The 21,169-nt window shown below is 49.5% G+C and overlaps 1 protein-coding gene across 2 annotated transcripts in view; it reads left to right on the top strand.

The window, feature by feature from the left end:
• The first annotated feature begins 5,204 nt into the window (after positions 1-5,204).
• The window catches only part of Rgs10 (regulator of G protein signaling 10), a 37,532-nt gene continuing 21,567 nt past the window's right edge, over positions 5,205-21,169 (top strand). Inside the window, exons 1-3 of one of the 2 annotated variants that reach the window (XM_055608899.1) lie at positions 5,205-5,303; positions 18,353-18,471; positions 19,530-19,616. In XM_055608899.1, the coding sequence (XP_055464874.1) occupies positions 5,255-5,303; positions 18,353-18,471; positions 19,530-19,616 (255 nt within the window). In that variant the 5' untranslated portion in view covers positions 5,205-5,254. Of the gene's footprint in view, positions 5,304-10,811; positions 10,899-18,352; positions 18,472-19,529; positions 19,617-21,169 lie in introns of those variants that run through there. The other variant, XM_055608900.1, reaches the window with a different exon arrangement.

Below are 21,169 nucleotides of genomic sequence, written 5' to 3'. Positions count from 1 at the left end.
TAAAAAAACCGATCTTACATATTTGTAGCATTAAACGTAAATGAAGCTTTCAGCTAGGTTCTGCTTTCTTGTTCTCTGGTTTAAAAGTGAATCTCAGCACTCAGGAGCCAGAGGCAGATGGATCTCTGTGAGTTCAAGGCCAGCCTGGTCTACATAGTAAGTCCCAGGCTAGTCAGGGCTACACAGAGAGACCCTGTCTCAAAAATAAAAAGTATAGAAACTGCAGGCATTTTTCAAAATAGTAGTATATAATAATGAAAATATAAATCACTCCAAATTATATTATCCAAAGATAACTTCTAGTAACGTTCAGTGTGGTTAACTGCTAGTTAACATAAATATTGGCCTCTTTCTCTCAAAGTGCTGAGGGCTCACTCTACCAGCTGAGCTATAGCCTCAGTTAGGCTTATCAAGCTTTTATCTTACTCATTCATTCATTCTATACATATATCCATAGTATACGTATTTATTGTATGATCGTGCATGTGCCACAGCATGCGTGTGGAGGCAGGCCCGACTTTACCAACTGAACTATGTCCCCAGCCGGGACAAATCAAGGTTTTATTTTATGTAATCAATCAATCAATCAATCAATCAATCAATCAAATAATCAGTCAATTAATTAATTGTGTGTGTGCACGGTCAGCTTGCAGGAGTCAGCTCTCGTCTTCCACTGAGTGGGCCCAGGGGACCCTGTTTTTCTGTGACGGTCTTGTGAAAAGTCTGCTCACCCAATGCCAGCTGAGGGTCATCTGGTCCTCTTTGTGGTGGGTGGTGTTTTTTCAGGCAAGGTCTAACGTAGTCCAGGCTGACCTCAGACTCACCATGTGGTCAGGAATGACCTTGAATCTCCGATGTCCTGCCTCCACTTCCTGAGTGTCAGGATTAAAGCCACCCGCTACCACAGCCAGTTTATGTGCCGCTGGGGGTGGAGCCCAGGGGGTCCTGCATGCTAGGCGAGTGCTCTGCCAACCTAGTCGTGTTCCCTGCTGGCACACGGTCTTTTACAACCGTTAAGTAGTCTACCATAGGAATATGTTATAGCTCTGTCATCTTCTGAGTGGGCTTTTCCCTACCATAAATACCACTGAGAAGAACTATGCAGTGATACATGTAATAATTGCACTGATTATTCTTTTTACTTTTTTGGCAAAAATGACTGGTTGTCAAATTATTCACTGGCTCAATGGATATAAACACTCCAAAGACTCCCATGCTTAATGCCAAATAGCATCTTACGATGCCTGCCTCCTTGACTATTTGTAAAGGCTTGCTTGCCCCTTATATCTTGAAAGAATTACTATTAGTAATTATACCTTGTGCACATCACACTGTTAATACCGTGTCAACTTCCTATAATTAACAAAGAAAACCCAGGGCTTCGGACTGTCTCAGAAAGGGCTTGCCTAACATGTTCAGGGCTCTGGGTTTCATCCCCAGCACCACACATAAGCAAGGCAAACACCCCCCAACCCTTTCCACTTTGTGGAGGCTAACTGACGCTTACCTCTTATGGAAACAGCCTGCAATGGGAGTACGGGTGATTTGGATTCCAGTGATTTCTCTGTGCGCCTACACGTGCCAGGCACCGCGCCAGGTGCTTTTTTTGTTTATTACTGTTGCAACCACACCTTCGGAATGTAGGTGTTCTCCTGTCCCACGAGGCTGTGATACGCTGAGGACATAGTGCTGGCTAGTCTGCAAGATCAAGACTAGTACCCGGTGGCCTGACTAGGAGCCTAGCATTGACCTATTTGCATATTTAAGCCTACCTCCAAGGGCCTATGATATATCTAATATCCATGCGTGTGTACATACTATAACATGTTTAATATATGTATGTATGATATATGTATGCATGCTGTAAGATGAAGACAATTACTCACGGCTTACTAGTTTTCTTTCTTTCTTTCTAAGACTGAGTTTCATGTAGCGTAGGCTGGCTTTAAACCCACTATATAGTTAAGGCGCACCTCGAATTTCTGATCCTCCTGCCTCCTACTCCTGGGAGCTGGTGTTACAAGTGTACGCCATCATGCCCTGTTCTGTTTAGTGCTGGAGAACAAACCCACAGCTTGGTGCTTGCCTGGCAACTGAGCTCCATCACCAGCCAGACTTACCAGGTCTATTACACTTATTTATTCGTTTAGATATTTTTACCTTATGTGTATGAGTGTTTTCCTTGAATGTATGTATGTATATACCACTTGCATACCTGTTAGATCCGCTGGAACTGGGGTTACAGAGGGTTGTGAGTAACCATCTGGGCCCTGGAATCAAATCCACGTCCTCTGCTCTAATCACTGAGCCATCCCACCACTCCTCACATTTACTCATTTTGTGTATGTAAGGGTATAAGAGTGTACAAATTAGATGGGTGTGGTGGCACATGCCTTCCATCCCAGCTCTAGGAAGGCAGAGGCAGGTGGATCTCTGTAAATTTCAGGGCTAGCCTGGTCCACCTAGTGAGTTCTGGGACAGCCAGGGCTGCATAGCGTGTTTGTGTCCTGGTGTGACTGCGGGGGTCAGAGGGCAATGTGTAGAGCTGGTTCTCTCCTCCAACCGCGTGGGTTCTGCTATCTCCTGAGCCATCTCACCCGTCCTCACCAAAGCTTTAGAATTCTTGGGTAGCATAAGCCACACTGACCTATAAAGCTCATTTCTCTGAAATCCCCATCTACCCAAAGAACGCCAGGGCCGTGGCTTCTTGTCTCCTGCAATAGCTGGTCCTTGATCTAAAAGTTTAAGCTGCTGAGGGGAGGAATGGGGCATGACCTATTTGCCCTCTTGGCAATCAGCTGCCATCAAGTCTCTTGAAGGCTCCAGTGAGAGGAACTACAGAGTGGCTTGGGGTGGCTTGGAGGAGTGGTCTCTTGGAGGCTGAGCGTCTTCAGTTGGGATGGAGACTGCCAGGTACCGGTAGTCCCTGTGAGTCCAGTGGGCTGGTGGGCCTGCCCTGACAGCTTGAAGTGTTTTTCTTTTCTTTCTTTCCTTCTTTCTTGCTTGCTTGCTTTCCATCTTTCTTTCTTTCTGTGTTTTGTTTGCTAGTTTTAATTTCTTTTGAGTCAGGGTCCTGGAACTCTCTGTAGGCTAAGCTGGCCTCAAACTCACAGAGATCTACCAGCCTCTGCCTCCACCTTAAGTACTGAGAATAAAGGTGTGCACCACCTTGTGCCTTTTATTTTTATTCTTGGTTTTCTGCATACTACGTGTGAACACTGGCTCTTGGCTCTTTGGACACTATGTACATGCGTGTTTTGTCTGCAGGTATGTATGTATACCATATGTGTTTCTGCTTCTCGAAAAAGTCAGAGGAGGACATCAGGTCCCCTGGAACTGGAATTATAGATGGTTGCGAGCTGCCACGTGGGTTCTGGGACTCGAACTTGGGTCCTCTGCAAGAACAAGTGCTCTTAACCACTGAGCCATCTCTCCAGCCACAGGTAGCAATTTCATGAGTCAAACAGAAAAGAAAACCAAACTGTTTACTAACTCTTAACCCCAGGTCCTTTGACAAGCTCACAGGATGGAGAAATGGGTCTAGAGCTGTTTACTTTCTCTGTTATTTCCCATTGTCCAGGAAGCGTGGAGCTCTCAGCTCAGGAGGGCCTCAGAGCTATGCTAGGCCACACCAGGCTTGCTGAGGGCATGGGTGTGGGTGTGGGGGATCTGGTTGAGTGCTGGGATTGGCTGCCTAGGTCTAACTTCCACTCCATTGTGCTAGGGTCTCCTCCTTTCCTGTGTTAGCTTAGGTGTGTTTGTGATCAGCCTCTGGGGAACTTTCAGTGGAGGTGGGCAGGGGGAATTCTGTTGCTGTGCTCGGAAGGCATCTCACTGGGATGTTTCAACTATTTCTCTCTCTCCCCTCTCTCTCCCCTTCCTTTTCTATTCTCTATGTAGCCCTGGCTGTCCTAGAAATTGTTATGTAGACCAGGCTGTCTTCTAATTCAAAGAACCTTCCTGCTTCTGCCTCCGGGTTGCCGGGACTGCTGGGATCAAAGGCGCGCCTACTGTCTGCTTGTCTACAACCCAAGAGCCATTTAAATGGCCGGGAAGCTCGTCCCGGGGTGGGCCACCAGCAGCTGGAAACACTCATAAAGCCCCAGTTGGAAACCAGGCTCTCTGATGGTGTTCACCTGCAAGCCGCAGCGGAAGACGTCTGCCGCTTCAAGGGACGGCACATCCTCTTTGGGTAGCACAAAGGGCCGTGTTTGGAAATGATGGAGTGGGGACGTGTAGGGAGAGAGCTGGAGAATAACCACAGAGGGACAGAGCTGAGGTGGCGTTGGGACTGCAGGGTGGACAAAAAGGGAGGAAAATAGAGCAAAATGGGCAGCTCAGAATAGAAGATATAAAGGAAAGTGCCAACTAGTGAAAATCCCGAGAAAGAACGCGCGGGGGGGCTGTGTTGGGGGGCGACTGGGGAACGGTTTAGAAAAATAGCAATTAGCACAGCTAAAAATAAAGACCAATTTCGAGACAAAGCCAGATCCACAAGGAGAAAAATAAAACTCGCCAGAAAGACAATTTCTTGCAAACCAAAATGCTCAAGAAAACGCGGCTAACGACACCCCCCTCCCCTCTTGGGCTGTTCTGTAGAAGAAATGAGAAACTAGATGGGCGTTGAGCAGGTGACAGACACCAGGAGAGGAGCGACGAGCCGAGCCGGGCGCTGGATTCCGGAGCGCAAAGGTCCTCCCGAGACTGCACCCAAGTGTCGTCCAAGTTAAAAATGTGCCGGCGCGCTCCGCTCGGCTCTGGAGCCGCAGAGGCTCGGGCTGCGTTCTGCGAGGTCTGTCCCCGAGCCTCGAAGCCCGGGCACAGGCGTGGCAGGGGCCGGACCGGGTGCCCACTCGCCGTGGCTTGGCTCCCGACCCCGGCGACGCCTCCCAGGCATCCGCGGCGGGAGCAGGCCGCGCGCCCACGGAGTCGGGTGGACCCGGGGGCGATCTGGGAGGTGACTCGGGCCTGGCAGGGACACAGGACGCTGCGCGCCTCCCAGGCCGCGAGGGGAGGGACCGGGCTGCGCGCAGGAGCCGAGGGTCAGCCGGGGCCACCGCGCCCTGCCCGGCGCGGGGGCCGGAGCCGGTGCCCACGGGCGCGGGTGGCCGGGGAGAGGGGAGCGCGGCGGGGAGGAGGCGGCGGGCGGGGCCTGGAGGGGCGGCGTCGCGCGGGCTCCTCCTCCTCCTCCCTGCCCTCTCCGGGCTCAGCCGCCGCGCCGCCCGGCTGCTCCGTCCTCTGGGCGCCCGCGGCGATGTTCACCCGCGCCGTGAGCCGGCTGAGCAGGAAGCGGCCGCCGTCTGGTAAGCGGCCGCGCGCGCCGGGGAGCGGGAAGGGCCGGGTCGCGGGGTCCCCTGGCGCGGCACGGCGGGGCCGCTCGCTCCGTCCCGGTCAGCAGCCGAGCGCAGAGCCGGGGAGCCGCCCGAGGAGGAAGTTGGGCTTGCCGCGGGAGCCACGGCAGCCTTCTCTCTAGAGGAGGTCTGGGAGCCGCGCGAGACACCTAACAGCCCCACGTTCCGAGGCGGCGTGGGAGCCAGGCTCCCCTCCCGCGTGCAGCCTCCTCCGCCGGCCAAACGGGAAGGATGCTTCGCTGGACCTCGGCATCCCCCGGGCGGCGCGGCCCCGCGGCGCCAAAAAGTGGTGTCCCGAGGTGGCTGCACATGAGGGCGGGGGAGGGACTTGTGTGACACGGCGGAGGGGTCGCTCTGTCTTTCCCCCCCCGAACCGGCCCGACCCACAGTTTGGGGCAACTTGGTAAGACAAAGAACCCGCGGTGCGGAAACGGTGGTGTGGATCGTGTCATCCTTTTTGTGGCCAGCCGTGTTGACACCTTCTGTGCCTTCCCTCTTGTCTTCACCCTTAGGACAGCCGCGTCGGAGGGATGGGGCTTCTGAAGCCCGGGTGTTGGGTAACCTGCTCCCGCTCTTGATGGGTCTCTTAAACGTTGGCTTGTTTGCTTGACTGTGGGTTCGGGGTTCACAGGCTCGCTTTCCTGTCGCGGGGAGATTCGCTTCGCGTTAGCCGGTTTCCTCTTCACCTAAACATCAAAAGCGGTTAAGCGACTGCAAGCAGACAGAGACCCGGTCCCACAGCCGCCACTCGCCAGCTGTGCAACTTCTTTGTTGCTGAGGAGAGATGTGCAAAGTGTAGCTTTAAGTGCCTAATTGGAGCCTGCCCTCCACCCATCAACCCATGCAAATCATTTCATTAAATATTGAAGACGACCCCACTAAAGTCAGATTCCATGGAGTTATTGTAAAGAGTTTGCACTGTTCCTGCTACGCATTAGAGCCCTCCATTAGTGTTCCGCAGGCGGCCGGAAGCCTTCGTGAGTGCTGATGGCTGACTCAAGCCGCTAGGTCAGATGCTAGGCACTGGAGTTAAACTTCTGACTCCAGTCTCGACTCTGCCACTCCGCAACACTGAGTAATGGATGGCCTTGGACCTTTCTGTGCCTCAGGGCTGTGCTGGGTCGGTGTGGCTTGCAACAGCCAGTTGCTAAATGTTCAGGGCACCTCGGAACTGGTTGGTAAGCCATCGGTAGCCTGAAATTAACCGTGGGGGACACGGCAACATATGTCAGCCGTGATGAGCCTCTGTACGGTGGGTTTCAGAGAGCTGTGGACCTAACTACCTACCTGTGTTGTTGTTGTTTAAAAATTACATTTCTCACGTGTGCGTGTGTGTGCGCGTGTGCGCGTGTGCGCATGCCACAGCTTGTGGAAATCAGTTCTCTTCTACCGTGAAGGTCCCGGGAATCAAACTCAGGCTCTCGGGCTGGCATACAAGCATCCTAACCCACCGAACCATGCTGCTGGCCCTTAACCACAGACTTTAATTTTGATAAGTATGCGCACACTTTACTGACAGTGGGGTCAGTAGTTACACAGCCCCAGGTGCCATGCTAGACCCGTGGCGGAGGCGTGGGAGCTACTGGATCCCTCTGCTTTCTCTCTCTTCGGATGTAGAGGAGTTGGGACTAACCCTGCATAGGCTGCCTGTCACTTGGAATTAATTGTTTGGCCCGAATGTAATACACACAGAAACCACGGAACCATCACAGATAGGTGGATTTAGGATGCTTTTGCGTGTGGCCAGGTTGCTTTCCCAGACTGAAGGGCAGTTTTACAAATATTAGTGCCATGCCTCTGTTCCAGGGCAACAGACTAACCCTGATGAAGTCTGCCCACACCGCTGATAGAAAGGCCACAAGTTAAACAGAGGGGTTGGGGTTGGTTGTCTGGAATGCAAGAGCCCAGGTTCTTTCTGTGGGTATAAGGTCTGCCAGCCTCGTGAAAGGACACGGGCCCCCAGTTTGGTCACTGTCATTATCACCCAACGGGAAAGGAGGGAGGTGAGGGCCTCTTACAGAGATAGCCGGCAGCAGGCAAGCCAACCGCAGGGCAGCTGAGGATTTGGGGGAGGGGACTTTGATTACTTTTTCCTTGTGGTGCTAGAGGTGTGCCCAAGGCCCTGCATGTGTAGGTCCACTGGAGAGTGACATCCCCACCTGAAACTCACTTTTCAAGGGCTTTTTAAAACACCCGACAGAGGCCCCCCCCCCCCCCCCCCCCGAGCTGGATGCATCCCTTTAAGAGCCTGAGCTTGTAGCTGACTGTCTCGGCAGAGTATTCTCTGTGAGGCCGAAAGAGCCAAGTCTCGTCAGAGATTGTAGGCTGAGAGTTGTAAGCTCCATCTGTTTCTAAGGTTCATAGTTGGAGGGTCTTTGTTGGAGGCTCTCTGTTCTGCCTACCCAGGTAGGGAAAGCGGGCGCTTGACCAAAGTCAGACCCCAGTTCGGTCTTGGGGAACTGAGGGGAGCAGGAACAGCCAGCTTCATTTTTACCAAGTGGTTCCGCTGAAGTGTGAGGACTCATCAGAGGATCCTGTCCCTACCCACAACCTGCTGATAACTGGCAAGATCCTACTTCAGAACCAACGAAAAAGCCACACCCCTGGTTTTTGCTCTATAGCCAGACTGTTGTCAAAGAAGTTCTTTTTACATTGTCCCATTAAACCCTGGGAACAGTTTCAGAGTTATTGCTGGTCTTAAGTGTTTATTTAAAGGTGACAGTCTGCACAGAAATTTAACATGTTGTTTTTTGAGACAGGGTTTCTCTGTGTAGCCTTGGCTTTCCTGGAACTCACTCTGTAGATCAGGCTGACCCCGAACTCATAGAAATCTGCCTGTCTCTGCTTCCAAAGTGCTGGGATTAAAGGTGTGTGCCACCACCACGTGGCATGTATTTCTTTTTTAAAACAAGTCTGCGGTCTTGGCAGTTGGAGAAACTTTCTTTTGTAGAAATTCATGGGCTGGGCCTGGGGGTTGGGAGAGAGTGAGGCTAGCCTGCAAGTGTGGAAGGGCCAGGATGAGATGGTCTTTTTGTCCGGATGACGACAGCTCAGCCTGCTGGGTTAGGAAGAGCAGCCTGCAGAGGACATGGGTGGACAGGAGGTATGATGCGGCTTCAGTAGCTTTGTCTTTGCTCTTCTTTCTACGTTGGTCGTTTCCTAGAGCTTTCATGGGAAGCCAGGCACTTCCCTCCCTGAGCTGACTGATCCCCTTGGTCCCCTCATTCTGGGTTCTGAGAACTTGTTTAGATGCTACTAAATATATTCTGGTCACTTCTGCTTCCCCCAGATATCTGTCCACTGCAGCAGCCTGGGGGCAGCAGTGAGACAAGAGGGGCCTCAGGCCGGCAATGGCAGTAGCCCCTTGCTAAGAGCTGTCAGGAGGCGTCCACCTCGTGAAACAGTCCGTGCAGGCTTCCAGGGACAAATTTCTCTTTGGATCTGACTCTCTTCTCTTGAGGGCCAGGCCTCGTGCTCAGGGTGGCCTTGCTGCCTCTGCACCTGGTCCGTCCCTTTTTTCCTGCCCATTTCCCTGCCCCTCATCCTGCCTGCAGAGGTCCTGGGTATTCCTACCTCCTTCCTACACCTCTGCAGGTGTCCTTTCTCTGCACCTGGCAGTAGCTTGTCTCAGAAGGAGGGAAATTGGATGCCCTGGGTGGGGACTGCTTCAGGGCTACTTATTTCCAAAGAAGCAGACAAGATAACCTGTCTTGGACCCTATCCCGGGGCTACCTGCACACATATCTACTCAACCACCTTGTTAGATATTTAGTGAGCAAATAGGGAGGTGTGACAGTTTCTCCCACGTCCTTTCCCTCCCATCCGGAAAATCCTACTCTTATTTTCTCAATTCAGGACATTTTCTCAATTTAGTCCCAGAGTAAATCTGGGACTGAAAGTCAGGGTTTTCGTTTCTGGCATCTTTTCCTCCTCCTTCCTCCCAGCCATCCCAAGATGATAGAGGCCCACCCCGTCTCCTGGCATCCCGTTGCTTGTTTCCATTCACCTCTGTGTGCCTTATTTCCTTGTTGGGTTACCATACATTCTCGGTGATTCTTACCTGTTTTTAGTAGCTCTTCTCTCTCTCTCTCTCTCTCTCTCTCTCTCTCTCTCTCCTTTCAGTGCCTCTGACTCCTTGATCAGTGCTCAGCTTAGCTCATTCCTCGGAAAGTATCGATCATTATAAGCTATATTCCGGAGTACCAGCTGTGAGGTTGACCCCTGAGGAACACATCGCCTTTGTTCTTAAGAAATGTGTGGCCCGGAGCCTGGAGAGGGCACAGTTGGTGAAGCTGCTTATTCGACATTAGGACCTGGGCTGGACCCCCAGAACCCTGAGGGTGGTGCCTGCTTGAAATCCCAGCACTGGAGAACTGGAGACTCACGGGCCTTCACATCTAGCCCATTTAGCGCTTCCAGGCCGGTGAGAGACTCTATTAAAAGGCCAGGTGGACAGTGCCTGAGGAGAGACACCTGAGGCTTCCTGCACACGCACACACAGGAACAGACACAGAAAGAAAATATGTGGACTGGGGCTGATAGTGTAGCTCAAGGAAGAGAGTGCTTATCTAGCAGGCACAACACGCTGAATTCAATCCCCAGGACGACATAAAACTGGCCATGGTGGACTAGCATCAGAGAGGAAGGAACATCAGAAATTCAAGAGCATTAGCTACACAGCCAGTCAAGGCCGATTGGAGCTATATGATGACCCTTCTCAACACACACATACGTCACACACAGACACAAAACCTAAAACAAGTAAAAAAAAAAAAACAACACACAAGAACAACCTCCCCCCCCCCAAAAAAAAATAAAACAACCAAAAAACTACCACCACTAACCCACTAACAACAACAAAACCAAGCAAGCAAGCAAGCAGTAAAATAAATGTTACGGGCTAATTAATGAATGATGGTGAACTTGGGAGGCTGAGGCTGGGGCTTGCTGGAAGTTTGCGACCAGCCAGAGCACCATAGGAAGATCTTGCCTTAAAATCATCTCCCCCTCACACATAAACAAGGCCTGACTGATTCTGACAAACGATTTTTACAGGGTTTGGGATTAACCTAGAGCCTTATGTGTGCTGGGTAAGTGCTCTTCCACTGGGCCACACCCCTAGCCCAGAAGTCCCTCATCTTGAGGTGAAGTAGAGACAGGGAAGGAGTGTGGGGGAGGAAAGGTACATTTATGCACAAGTGTCAAGCCCTGTTCTTGGAGACAAGGAAAGCCAGTGACAGGGGCTTGGGGCCGTTGTCATTTTTCAGGGCTGTAGCGACCATTGTTGTTTTTCTGGGCAGCCAGAGGGCTGCCCAGGAGGGCATAAACAGCAGTCTGGCGTCCTGATTTCCTTCCCTCTAGTCAATGCTGGAAACTGTGGCCATCTGCTGTTTAGTCCACCCAAAAGAGGATGTTGAGGATAGTTTTTTCTTTGGACCCGGGGGTGGCAGGGAGCCCTGGGCCCCTGTCTTTCTCCTACAAGGCGGATCTGAGAAGGCAGCTGGACTTTGGTCTGCTGGATCTTCTAGGTGGAGCAGAGCATGGAATGTAAGGCCCCTCCCCCCCCCCCCCCCCCCCGCCGACTCTTCAGAGCATGTTCTTGGCTTGCTGGGGGATGGAGCAGGGCCTGGGGGGGCAGTATGCCGAGACAGGCACACCAGTGACCTCTAAGAGTGCTGTGCTCACTTGCATGCTTGGAGTCCTGAGCTCTCTGATTAAAACGCCACGATGCATGTTCTGAGTTGTGCCACCCTCTGAGGCCTGTTTTCTTGTACTTGTCTTAGGTGCCAGTTCTGAGAAGGATTGTTTAAAAAAAACTTTTAAACTTCATCATCATTATTATTTTATTTTGTTTTAATTTTAATTTTTACCAACTGCAGAGCATTTCCATGTGTTCGGCTGGGGCCTTGTCAGACGTGAGGTAGTCCTCAGGGGCTAAATACTGAGTGATAAATAGGTAAACTGATATTTAGATACAGAATTTCCATGACCTAGTTTTCTGTGGAGCCTTAAGTAGATCACCAGCTAAAACAAACAGATTCTCTGTTTCTATGTTGGGATGTAACTTAAAAAAAAAAAAAAAAAAAAAAAGTAGTATGCTTGATGTGGTCTAGGTGATACGAACTTTCTGAATAAGTTTTGTGGCCGTAGCTTTCCCTTGAAACTTCATGCGAAGGAGAGTCGTTGTTTTTCTTCCGTTCTTGTCCCTCCTCCCTTTTAAACACTCAATGGGCCGGGGTCTTATGGAGCTCACGCTGGTCTCGGGACTTTGCTAGGTAGCCGAGGAGGCTAGTCCATCTTTTGTACCTCCCAATCTTGTAGAGACTGGACTACAGATGGGAGCCACTGTGCTGGAAGGAGAGGGCTTGAAAGGAAGGTGGGGTGCTCTGTCTGGCAGCTTTGGAATTTAGGGCTAACATCTCTGCCCTTTCCTGGATGTGAATGTGTCCTTTGTCTCCGTCAACGGGCTGTGAGTTTATGGGTACTTAAGAGCTGAGCTCGAGAGGGTGCAAGCGGCCCTGCTTGCTATTGAGGAAGTTGAATGTTGAGAGCTTATTAAAATATTATTCGGATTGGGGAAATGGTCTGTGCAGGGTCCTTGCATGGCTCTTACTACAGAGTAATAGCAGAAATCTAAGCTGCAAGTGTTCAGGTCTGATGGCTGCTCACATGCCTTTTGAGTATGGATTTCTAGGGAATTCCTGTCTGGAGAAAGTCTCGATTAGCTGTGACATCATAGCTACTATAAATAATGGATTACAAAATGGAATCGCAGGCAAGAGGCCCCAGCCATCTGCATGGCAATGCCAAGTGCACCTTCCAAGACAGGCTTTTACTAAAGTCAGAAACCGCACGGAACAGCACAAATGGAAATGAAACTGTCTGTCCATTCTGCCTGTGTGCTAGAAGCTTCTGGTCAAGTCCTACAGGGCTCCTGACCCCTGACTTCCCCAGTATGGACCTGACCCCAAGTCTCTGGCTTTACCCACACTGTAATTGCTTCCCCCCCTCATCCCCCCCTCTCCAGGATCTTATCAAATAGCCCTGGCTGAACTCTCTGTATAGACCAGGCTGGCCTTGAACTCAGAGATATGCCTGCCTCTGCCTCCCAAACGCTGGGACTAAAGGTGCGCCCTGCTGTTGTTAGCCTCTTCAAAGTTGCTCCTCTCAGGCTTCTCAATGTAAAAATGAGCAGAAATGAAAATTAAGTAGCAGCGGAGCCTTGTGGGAAAGAGCAGGTGCAGTGTCCTGGTGCCAGACCGCTTTGCCTGCGGACCAAGATTTCCATCTCCCAGCTAGGCGACCCTTCCATGCCTCACATCTCAGCTTCCTCACCTGTGAAAGGGGGATGCTATAAATGTCACACGAGAGTGCCTCCAACCCACATGAAAGTGTGGAGAGCACCTCACACCTGGCAAACAACTTGTAAGTGGTTTTGTTATCAGCTAAAGATAAATTTACTGAAAAATTGGAGCTAGGCATGCAAAAAGTTTTTTTTTTTTTGAAGATCTGAAAAGATCTAGGAGCGAGTAAAAAGGAAAAACAAAACAAAATGAAACAAACAAACAACAAAAAAAACCCCAGTTAAGCAATAAGAGAGCCCCCTTTCTTCATTGTAACTCTGAAATAAAAAAGTAAAATATAAAAAGACAAAGTTGAGACAAACTAATATTACTGCCAATCCCTTCTTATCGCCTGAGAAGTAAATCTTAAAGCTGCTGGAAAAGCATACTTAATGTATTTTTTTCCCACCTGGGCGTTTGAGGTCTGCTTTCTCGCCATCAAAAATGGAAACTTGCCAATGAAAAGGTTGAGCAGGCTGAGGCGCTCGGGAGTCCGTGCTTGCCCTGAGAGTGAAGGACCTGTGTCTGATCCCCAGGCCCAGGCAGGAAAAGCCAGCTTAGTTTGTGATTGTAGAGGGTGGGGAGTGGCTGAGAAAGGCACCAGATATTGACCCCCGGCACATGCATGCACGCGCACACATGAACACACACATACACACATGAACACACACGTGCACACTCATGCACCCACTCATAGGAGTGAAAGAGTATGTGAATTTGGGGGATTCCAGCATTAGGTTTGGGCAGCTGTGAAATCTTGGTGTTGCTTTATTTTTTTAATTTATTTTTTATTGATGCTTTATTTTTTTTATGCTCTTATTGTCATTGTGAGTATTAGTCATGGTAGTATTTTGAGTGGGTTCCATAGAGGGGACCCATATAGTCCTGCCTGCTCAGGAGCTCCGCATGTGGATCAGCCTGGCCTTGAACTTGCAGGGGTCTTCCTGCAGCTGCCTCCAAGTGTGGGGTTACAAATGTGTGCCACCATGCTTTTAAGTTCAGAAGTGAGCCCGCTTGCTATTGATAAAAGTTATTCCTTCTCGTGTATGTTACTAGGTGAAATGTCATGTCTAAAGTGATAGCATAGTATCCCTTAGTCTATATAAAAAGTAGCTTAAGTCTTCTGAGCAGGAGATACTGTGTCATGAAAGTGCTGTGAATTCTGGGCTACTTCCAGGGCGATGCCAGGTGGAGCAGGCTGTTGATCCATTTCACAGGAGCTGGAGATGGTGGCTTGCTATGACCCAGCTACAGTTTAAATGTGTCTCAAAGCTCCTGTGTTGAAACAGTTTCTGTTGTGAGGTATTAGGAAGATGGAAGAAACATTTTCCCGAAATGCTGTTTAGAGCTGGGACCTTTGGGAGCTGAGTCAATGAGCCAAAACAAACCTTTTGTAAAGTAGACTGCCTCAGGTATGTTGTTATAGATTGAAAACAGACAAAATATAGATGCCATTACGTGAGTTATGTTTACAGATGTTGCTCCAGGAAGATCTGTTTGTTGTAACAGACTTGAAAGTCAGGCTGGTCTGATGGCATGGACCTGTAACCCCACCTCCTCAGGAGGCTGAGGAAGGATGATTGCCAAGCTCAATACCAACCTGGGCTACAGAGCTAGTTCAAGGACAGCCTGCGCAATGAATGAAGAAGGGAGGGGGGAGGGGGAGAGGGAGGTGGCAGATAGGAACACATCTTAGCGGTAGAGCACTCGTGCAAGGACCTGGAGTCAATCCCCAGTATTGAAAAACAAACAACAAAGGCCCTTAAAGTCAACCTAAAGTCTTGGAAAAGATCCAAACCAATATCCAAGGAAAGTGAAAACACGTGACAGGAGCTGATAGAAGAACCCTGTGGGACCCTTACAGTGGCAGAAATGGACAGAAGAGAAGGCTTTCTTTTAATTAAGAGAACTGAAGTCCGAAAGACGGCTCAGCAGCTAAGGGTAGCTCACAACCACCTGGAACTCCATCTCTGACGCCCTCTTCTGGCCTCCTCAGACCCTGCACTCACTTGTACAACCCCCCTTCCCATACAAACATGATTAAAACACACACACACACACACACACACACACACACACACACACTCACACCAGTAACCAGGGCTTTTGGTTGTTTCCCTGAATCACACACTATTATTGTTATTTTCTGATTCCTTAGACATATCACCCAGGACGAGCTATTTTCTTAGACTTTTGCTTTCTGTTCTAAGGAGGCAGTGTAGATAGTGGATCTGGAGTCAGATAACTTTGTGTGTGTGTGTGCGCGCACGCTGTGCACATACGTTCTGTGTGTGTGTGTGTGTGTGTGTGTGTGTGTGTGTGCATATGCATATTCCTGAGCACAGCACACTTGTGGAAGCCAGAAGATGGATGTCAGGTGTCTTCCTCAATCATTTCCACCTTGTTATTTTGGGACATAGTTTTTCCCTGAACCTGAGAGTCTGTGCTTCAGCCAGAGGGCCTTGTCAGTGAACCCCAGGAAACCTCTTGTCTCTGCCCCCTCAACACTGGGATTATATAGGTAATCCTGCTGCTCCTGGCTTTGCATGTGGGTGCTAGGAATGGAGCTCAGGTACCAGAGGGGCCCATCTTACTTTCTGTTCGATGGAAAGCTGCCACAAAGAGTTATCCACAGGTTTGGTTAGCGCTGGCAGTAAAAGGGCTGGCTGGTTGCATTTCCCCAGAAGGGGAGCCAGCTCTCAAGTGCCTGAACAAAACCAATGATGTGCATTTATTTGCCATAGATTAGGGCAGTGGAACCCCTAGCATGGTATGGTTGCTTATTTAAAGAGTGCCAAGAATTTTGGCGTCCTTTCAGACCAGGCTGAAACATGGAGCAGAGCCTGTGGCTGCCTGAGGTAGTTCCTAGAACAGTGCACTTGTGTCCTGGCGTTTATTTACTTAAGAGGATCTGCTGGAGCAGGGGAGTAAATGGTCAAACTGTTCCGGAGGCAGAGGACAGGAGGTAAGTTAGCGGGATGCGTGGCGGAAGGAGCCCCGCTTCAGGAATCTCCTGTAACGATGATTTAAAAATCTGATATGTGGGGAGGAACTCTGATATGTGGGGATTGATGGTCCGTGATAGATAAGGAGCCAGGAACTCAGTTCTTAGCCACAAGCTGGAGAGTCACTTTGGAAGGGCCAGTAGGGTCATTTGGTAAGTTGTTCTAGGGAATTTGCTTTGATGAGAGGAATGGCACCTATAATTCCTTACATACTACCGCACTGCTGAGCACCAACACTGCACCTAGGTTTAGGATGATCTTCAGTCTCACAGAAATGCAGGAAATTGACCCCCAGAAAATTTAGATGTTTAGGCGTGAATCTGAGTGTGGAGGTAAAGACAGGCAATGCCAACCATTAGACCTTGGACAGGCTAAGGCAGAAGACTGAGTGCTAAGCCAGCACAGGCTACATAGTGAGACCCTCTCTCAAAAAAGCAAGCAAAACAAAGGCTAGGATGTGTTGTTTTGCCCCCTAAAAGGACATTGCTGTCAACTCTTAAGCCTATTATTCTGTGTGTGTGTGTGTGTGTGTGTGCAGGCGTGCTTGTGTGTGTGCCTATGTTTTGAAGCCAATAGACAACTTCAAGGGTGGTTCCTTAGTAGCTGTTTTTGGAGACAGGGTCTCTCAGTGGCCTAGAGCTAGACTCACACATAGTACAGGGACTCGAACTCGGGTCCTTCCACTTGTGCAGAAGGGACTTCTCCAACTAAGCCAGCTCCTCAGGCCCACGTTTGGTAAAAATATATGGCTGCCTAGCCTATTTTCAGTAATCAATATGAGAATTTTTTTCAATCATGCTTTAAAAATGGCTTGCTTTGTTCGTCTCTTAATTGAAAGCTTATTTTCTCCTAGATTCAAGCCTTTTTTTTTTTTTTTTTTTTAATAGAACCTTGTCTCTAGTGTTTGGGACAAAAAAGTCAATAGTGGAAAAAAGAACTTGCTGTGAATACAGTTCCCTCGGCAGGTCATTCTTTGCGGAAACGGGAGGAAGGTTGACGCAGTGTGCTGCCAGCTGGTAGACGCCCTATTTTTGTCTTCCGATGGACAACGTGATAATTGTACACATTTGTTCGATATGGTGGGGGCGTTTACATTTAAAGTATTACTGTATATAAGGATTAAATGTATATAAGGATTGGGTCAGGGTAGCTGGCATATCTTCCACTTCAGATTCTTCTCATTTCTTTGCATGCGGGACATGCAAAATCCCCTTGCCTGCTGTGGAGAAATACAGTTTGTGCTTCTGTCCTGAGGACTTAGATAACCCCCCGAGGCTTCCACTCAGATGAACACACGGATTTTACCCAGGACCTTGTAGCTCAAACCAGTCAAGCTGGGTTTTGAACTTCAGCTCAACCAAAGTGACAGGCCTGGTTCTCGGATGGAGCCAGGCCTGTAGATGTGTTTTGTGCCTCACGTCCCCTTTCAGCCAAGTCGCCCTACAGTGATAGTGCAAGACCTGCTATCCCCTAAGTGTCAAGCCTGCTGATGTAAGATATTTTATGCAGTCACCCATGTGTCCTGTGTGCCATTGGGTTAGGGGACAGCCTCAGGGTCAGTGACATTCAATTCTGTCACCCACCCACCCATCCATCCGTCTGTCTGTCCGTCCGTCCGTCTATCCGTCCATAGGCAGGGTTTCATGTTTCACAGGCTGGCTTTGAACTCACTGCGTAGCCACGGATGACTGAACTCCTGATCTCTCTACCTCCCAAGTGCTAAGCCCCAGGCAGGTGCTACTATGGCTGCGTTTGGGCAATGCTGCGGATGGACCCAGGGCTCTGTGTGCGCTAGGCAAGCACTCATGCAACTGAGCCGCATCCCTGGCTCTAGATAGGACGTATTTAAAAACAAAATAAAACTAATGCAGAACACCTCCACAACAAACCAAACGACAGAAGTTTAAATAAAAACTGGGTAGGTAACAGTGTGGTGCCAAACCACATCGGAGCACCAGAGGAAAGGGAAGATGGAGCCCACTGACACTTTCTATGTAAAATGTTGGCATTTGCTTGCCATGCACCCTATTCCGGGACTCAGGAAAGAACCCAGAGCTCTGTTCATGCGAGGCATGACCATCCCTCACACACATCCCTGGCCCCATTGTGACATCTTTGTACATTAATTTGGAATTTTTAAAAGCTTATCACACGAGGACATCTATCTTGATGCCTGCATATCTGCCCAACTCTTGCTGCGCTAGTTCTTGTCCCAGCCCTGCTTCGCACGCCTCCTATGTGCCAAATGGCTGAAGATGCTGTGCTGCAGGAGCTTTCAGATCCATGGAGTCAACGTAACTGTGCAAAGGGGGAGGGAAAGAGGCGATGCTGAGTCAGTGGTCCACGGGAGGTGGGGTTGAGAGAGACTCAAGGGCCAGTGGACAAATTGGGACATGATAGAAATGGCAAATCCCTCACTTTTCTTTTTCTGTTTTTGGTCTGAACCTCATTTTTTGGTTTGTTTGTTTATTTTGTTTTGTTTTTGTCTAAATAGTGGGGGGGGCAGGAGAATGAGTGTTGTAACAGGCCTGAGCACATGTTCGTTTGGTCCAATGATGGTAAGGACCTTGCAGAGTGACGGTAATTTCCCCATGTGCAGTGAGCTTGGGGCAGAGCCTTTGGGTGGTGACACTGTGTGACCTGTGTTTTGTAGACATCCATGACGGAGATGGGAGCTCAAGCAGCAGCCACCAAGGCCTCAAGAGCTCAGCCAAGTGGGCGGCCTCCTTGGAAAATCTTCTGGAAGACCCCGAGGGCGTGAAGAGATTTAGGGTTTGCCTTTTCATTGTTCACTAGAATTGATGCACTAGAAAGGACTTGGACGTGTGTGTGGCGGGGATGGAGGGTGGAGACGCAGGGACCAGGACAATGTTTGACACTGTCTGTCTCAGCTGGGGAACAGCTGATCTGTCATGACCACCTGGGACTTCCACGAAGGGACTTGCAGCCTGTCTCTGGTTTTCCTGTAGTTAGCGGGGAGGTGGGTGGGGTAATGGAGAGTGGGAAGCGTGCTCCATCTGAGCGGGGTCCCGACAAAGGGTTTCCAGGACTGGGAGGACGATCTGGGTCCCTCTGGTCTGACGGTTTGCTCACTCCAGTCTCAGCCCCTCTCTGGATGCACCACTCCTGGAGAGAGAGGAGAGGTGACTGTGGGAAGGATCTCCCAAAGGAGAGCTGGTAGACTGGGTAGGGGAGGCCACCAAGAGGTAGTTTCGCCTGCCAGTGTGACTGCCGCTGCCCATGGGGATTCCAGGCCTGAGCCTGGGCAACTTGGATTTTTAAGAGACTGGCCAAGATGTTGCTGATCTCCACAGAGCTCCTGGGGTGGGGAATAGAACTGTGAGCATTGTCTAGATGCCAGGGAGGTCTGAAGGGCTGACCATGTGCTCACTCCTCACCAGCAGGAAAGCACACCTCCAACTTAAAATGGGCTCCGTTGCTTCGATTTGGACAGGCTTAATACGTTTTCTTTCCTTTTGTTTAAAAAAAAAAAAAAAAAAAGGGCCTGGCTTTGGAGGAATGCACTTTGTTTAAACAGTGTCTGGAAGGAGCCGATATATCTTAGGCTTTAATTTACTTTTTGGTAATTTATTGTCAGCTTAGAAATGCGAGTAGATTCCACACTTCATTTTTATTCTGCCCTCCAATGTCAAAACCATTAAGGTGAAATGCGTAAGAAATTCTCGCTTCAACATTAAACAAGTTCTTTGTCTTTCCGGGTGGAGTTTTTTCAAGGGATGATTAAACCGGGCCCCTCAGTCCACTTTTGCTAAATCATCTTCTAAAGGAAACTAACTCATGCTTTCTCAACGTCCCTTTTTTATCTATAGGAATTTTTGAAAAAGGAATTCAGTGAAGAAAATGTCTTATTTTGGCTGGCGTGCGAAGATTTCAAGAAAATGGAGGACAAGACGCAGGTATGTCTCTGCCATCTGCTTTCTTGACGAGTCTTCCCTCTCATTACGCAGTCACAGACACCTGTTGCGTAGATTTGGGAATTGCCCAGACTGTCCTCACTTGTACCAGAGTCGAAGGAAGATTGTAATTTTCAATAGGTTGTGTTAATCACATACTAATAATTTCTTTAGGGAGAGAAGGTTAGTCATTTCTAAAGAGAGCTGTTCAAGCAGGCCAGCATTCAAAGTAAATGTAACAGTTTTCATTTATAGTTTGTTATTGTGTCGACTGTTTTCTTCATAAGTCAGTCATAAGGGTGTCTCCCCAGGGTGACATCGGTGTTGTCAGATGTGAGCCTCGAGTTTAGCAGATGTGTAGCCGTGAGAGCACACTGTTCGTCAGACAGACCGCCAGTCATTGACTCTGTGACCCCCCACTAGCTGATGGGCATTCTGTGTAGGGGGCTTGTGACTTCTCCTTCTCCCCGAAGGTGTTTGTGCTTTGCTGAAGGTCCCCGTGCAGCCACTGAAGGAGAGGTGTGAGACAGGTGGGCTGGGTGAGTTTCTGTTATTACTGCTTTGTCTTTCTAGTGGGCTTCTGAAGACCGTGAGCCCTGTGAAGCAGCGTAGATTCTGGGCAGGGATGCTGGAAGTGGGTAGATGGGGCCAGCAGAGGTTCTGTTTCCAGTGCCTGCATTGCCCGCTGAGGGCCCTGAGGCCTGGGTCTTCTGTGCTCTGCATCTGTCTTTAGCTCGCTGCCAGGAGTGCTCCAGGCCTTGGCTTCCCTACCCTTATACTTCCGTTCCTGGAACCTGGGGGACCCTCTTCCCACAGAGCCTTCTCCCACGACTGGACATTTGGATTCTTTTATTCCTTTTGGTGCTGGGGATGTAATGTGGGGTGTGGTCCATGTCTCAGGCACACACCTTACCTCTGAGACTTGTGCCCAGCCTTCGTTGTACTGTCTTTTGAGACAGGGTCTCACTAAGTTGTCCAGGTTGACCTTGAACTCATTCCCAATAGGCCACTGAATCTTAGTAGCTGGGGTTGCAGGCATGTGCCTGTAATTCTAAAGTGACACCATCTAATTTGTCAATATTAGAACTAATTTTAGTTTATAACTTTGCTGTCTTTAGTTATTGTTCATTGCTGTGAAGAGACACCATGACCAATGCAACTTTTTTTTAATCTATTTTTTCTTCTTCTTTTTTTTTTTCAATCTATTCATTATATATCCCACTTGAAGAGCCCTTCCTCAACTCCTCCCAGCCCCACCTTCCCTCCCTCTTCCACTGTATCCCCTTCCCGATGTCCACTGAAGGGGGGAGTTCTCCTCCTCTGGACCAACGCAACTTATAAAAGAAGAAAAGCATTTCTCTGGGGACTCATTTGCAGTTTCATAGGGTTAGTATATGATCATCATGGAGAGAAGCATGATGGCATGCACAGAGCTGATCAGTGGCTGAGAGTTTACATCCTGATCCACAGGCAGAAGACACACACAATATACACTCAACACACACATAAACACACACACACACACACACACACACACACACACACACACACACACA

This window comes from Psammomys obesus, unplaced genomic scaffold (genome assembly GCF_907164565.1).
Source record: "Psammomys obesus unplaced genomic scaffold, mPsaObe1.curated_primary_1811, whole genome shotgun sequence".
NCBI classification, from domain to species: Eukaryota; Metazoa; Chordata; class Mammalia; order Rodentia; family Muridae; genus Psammomys; species Psammomys obesus.
The sequence above is the reverse complement of the archived record's forward strand: the minus strand, read 5'-3'. Positions and strand labels throughout refer to the sequence as shown.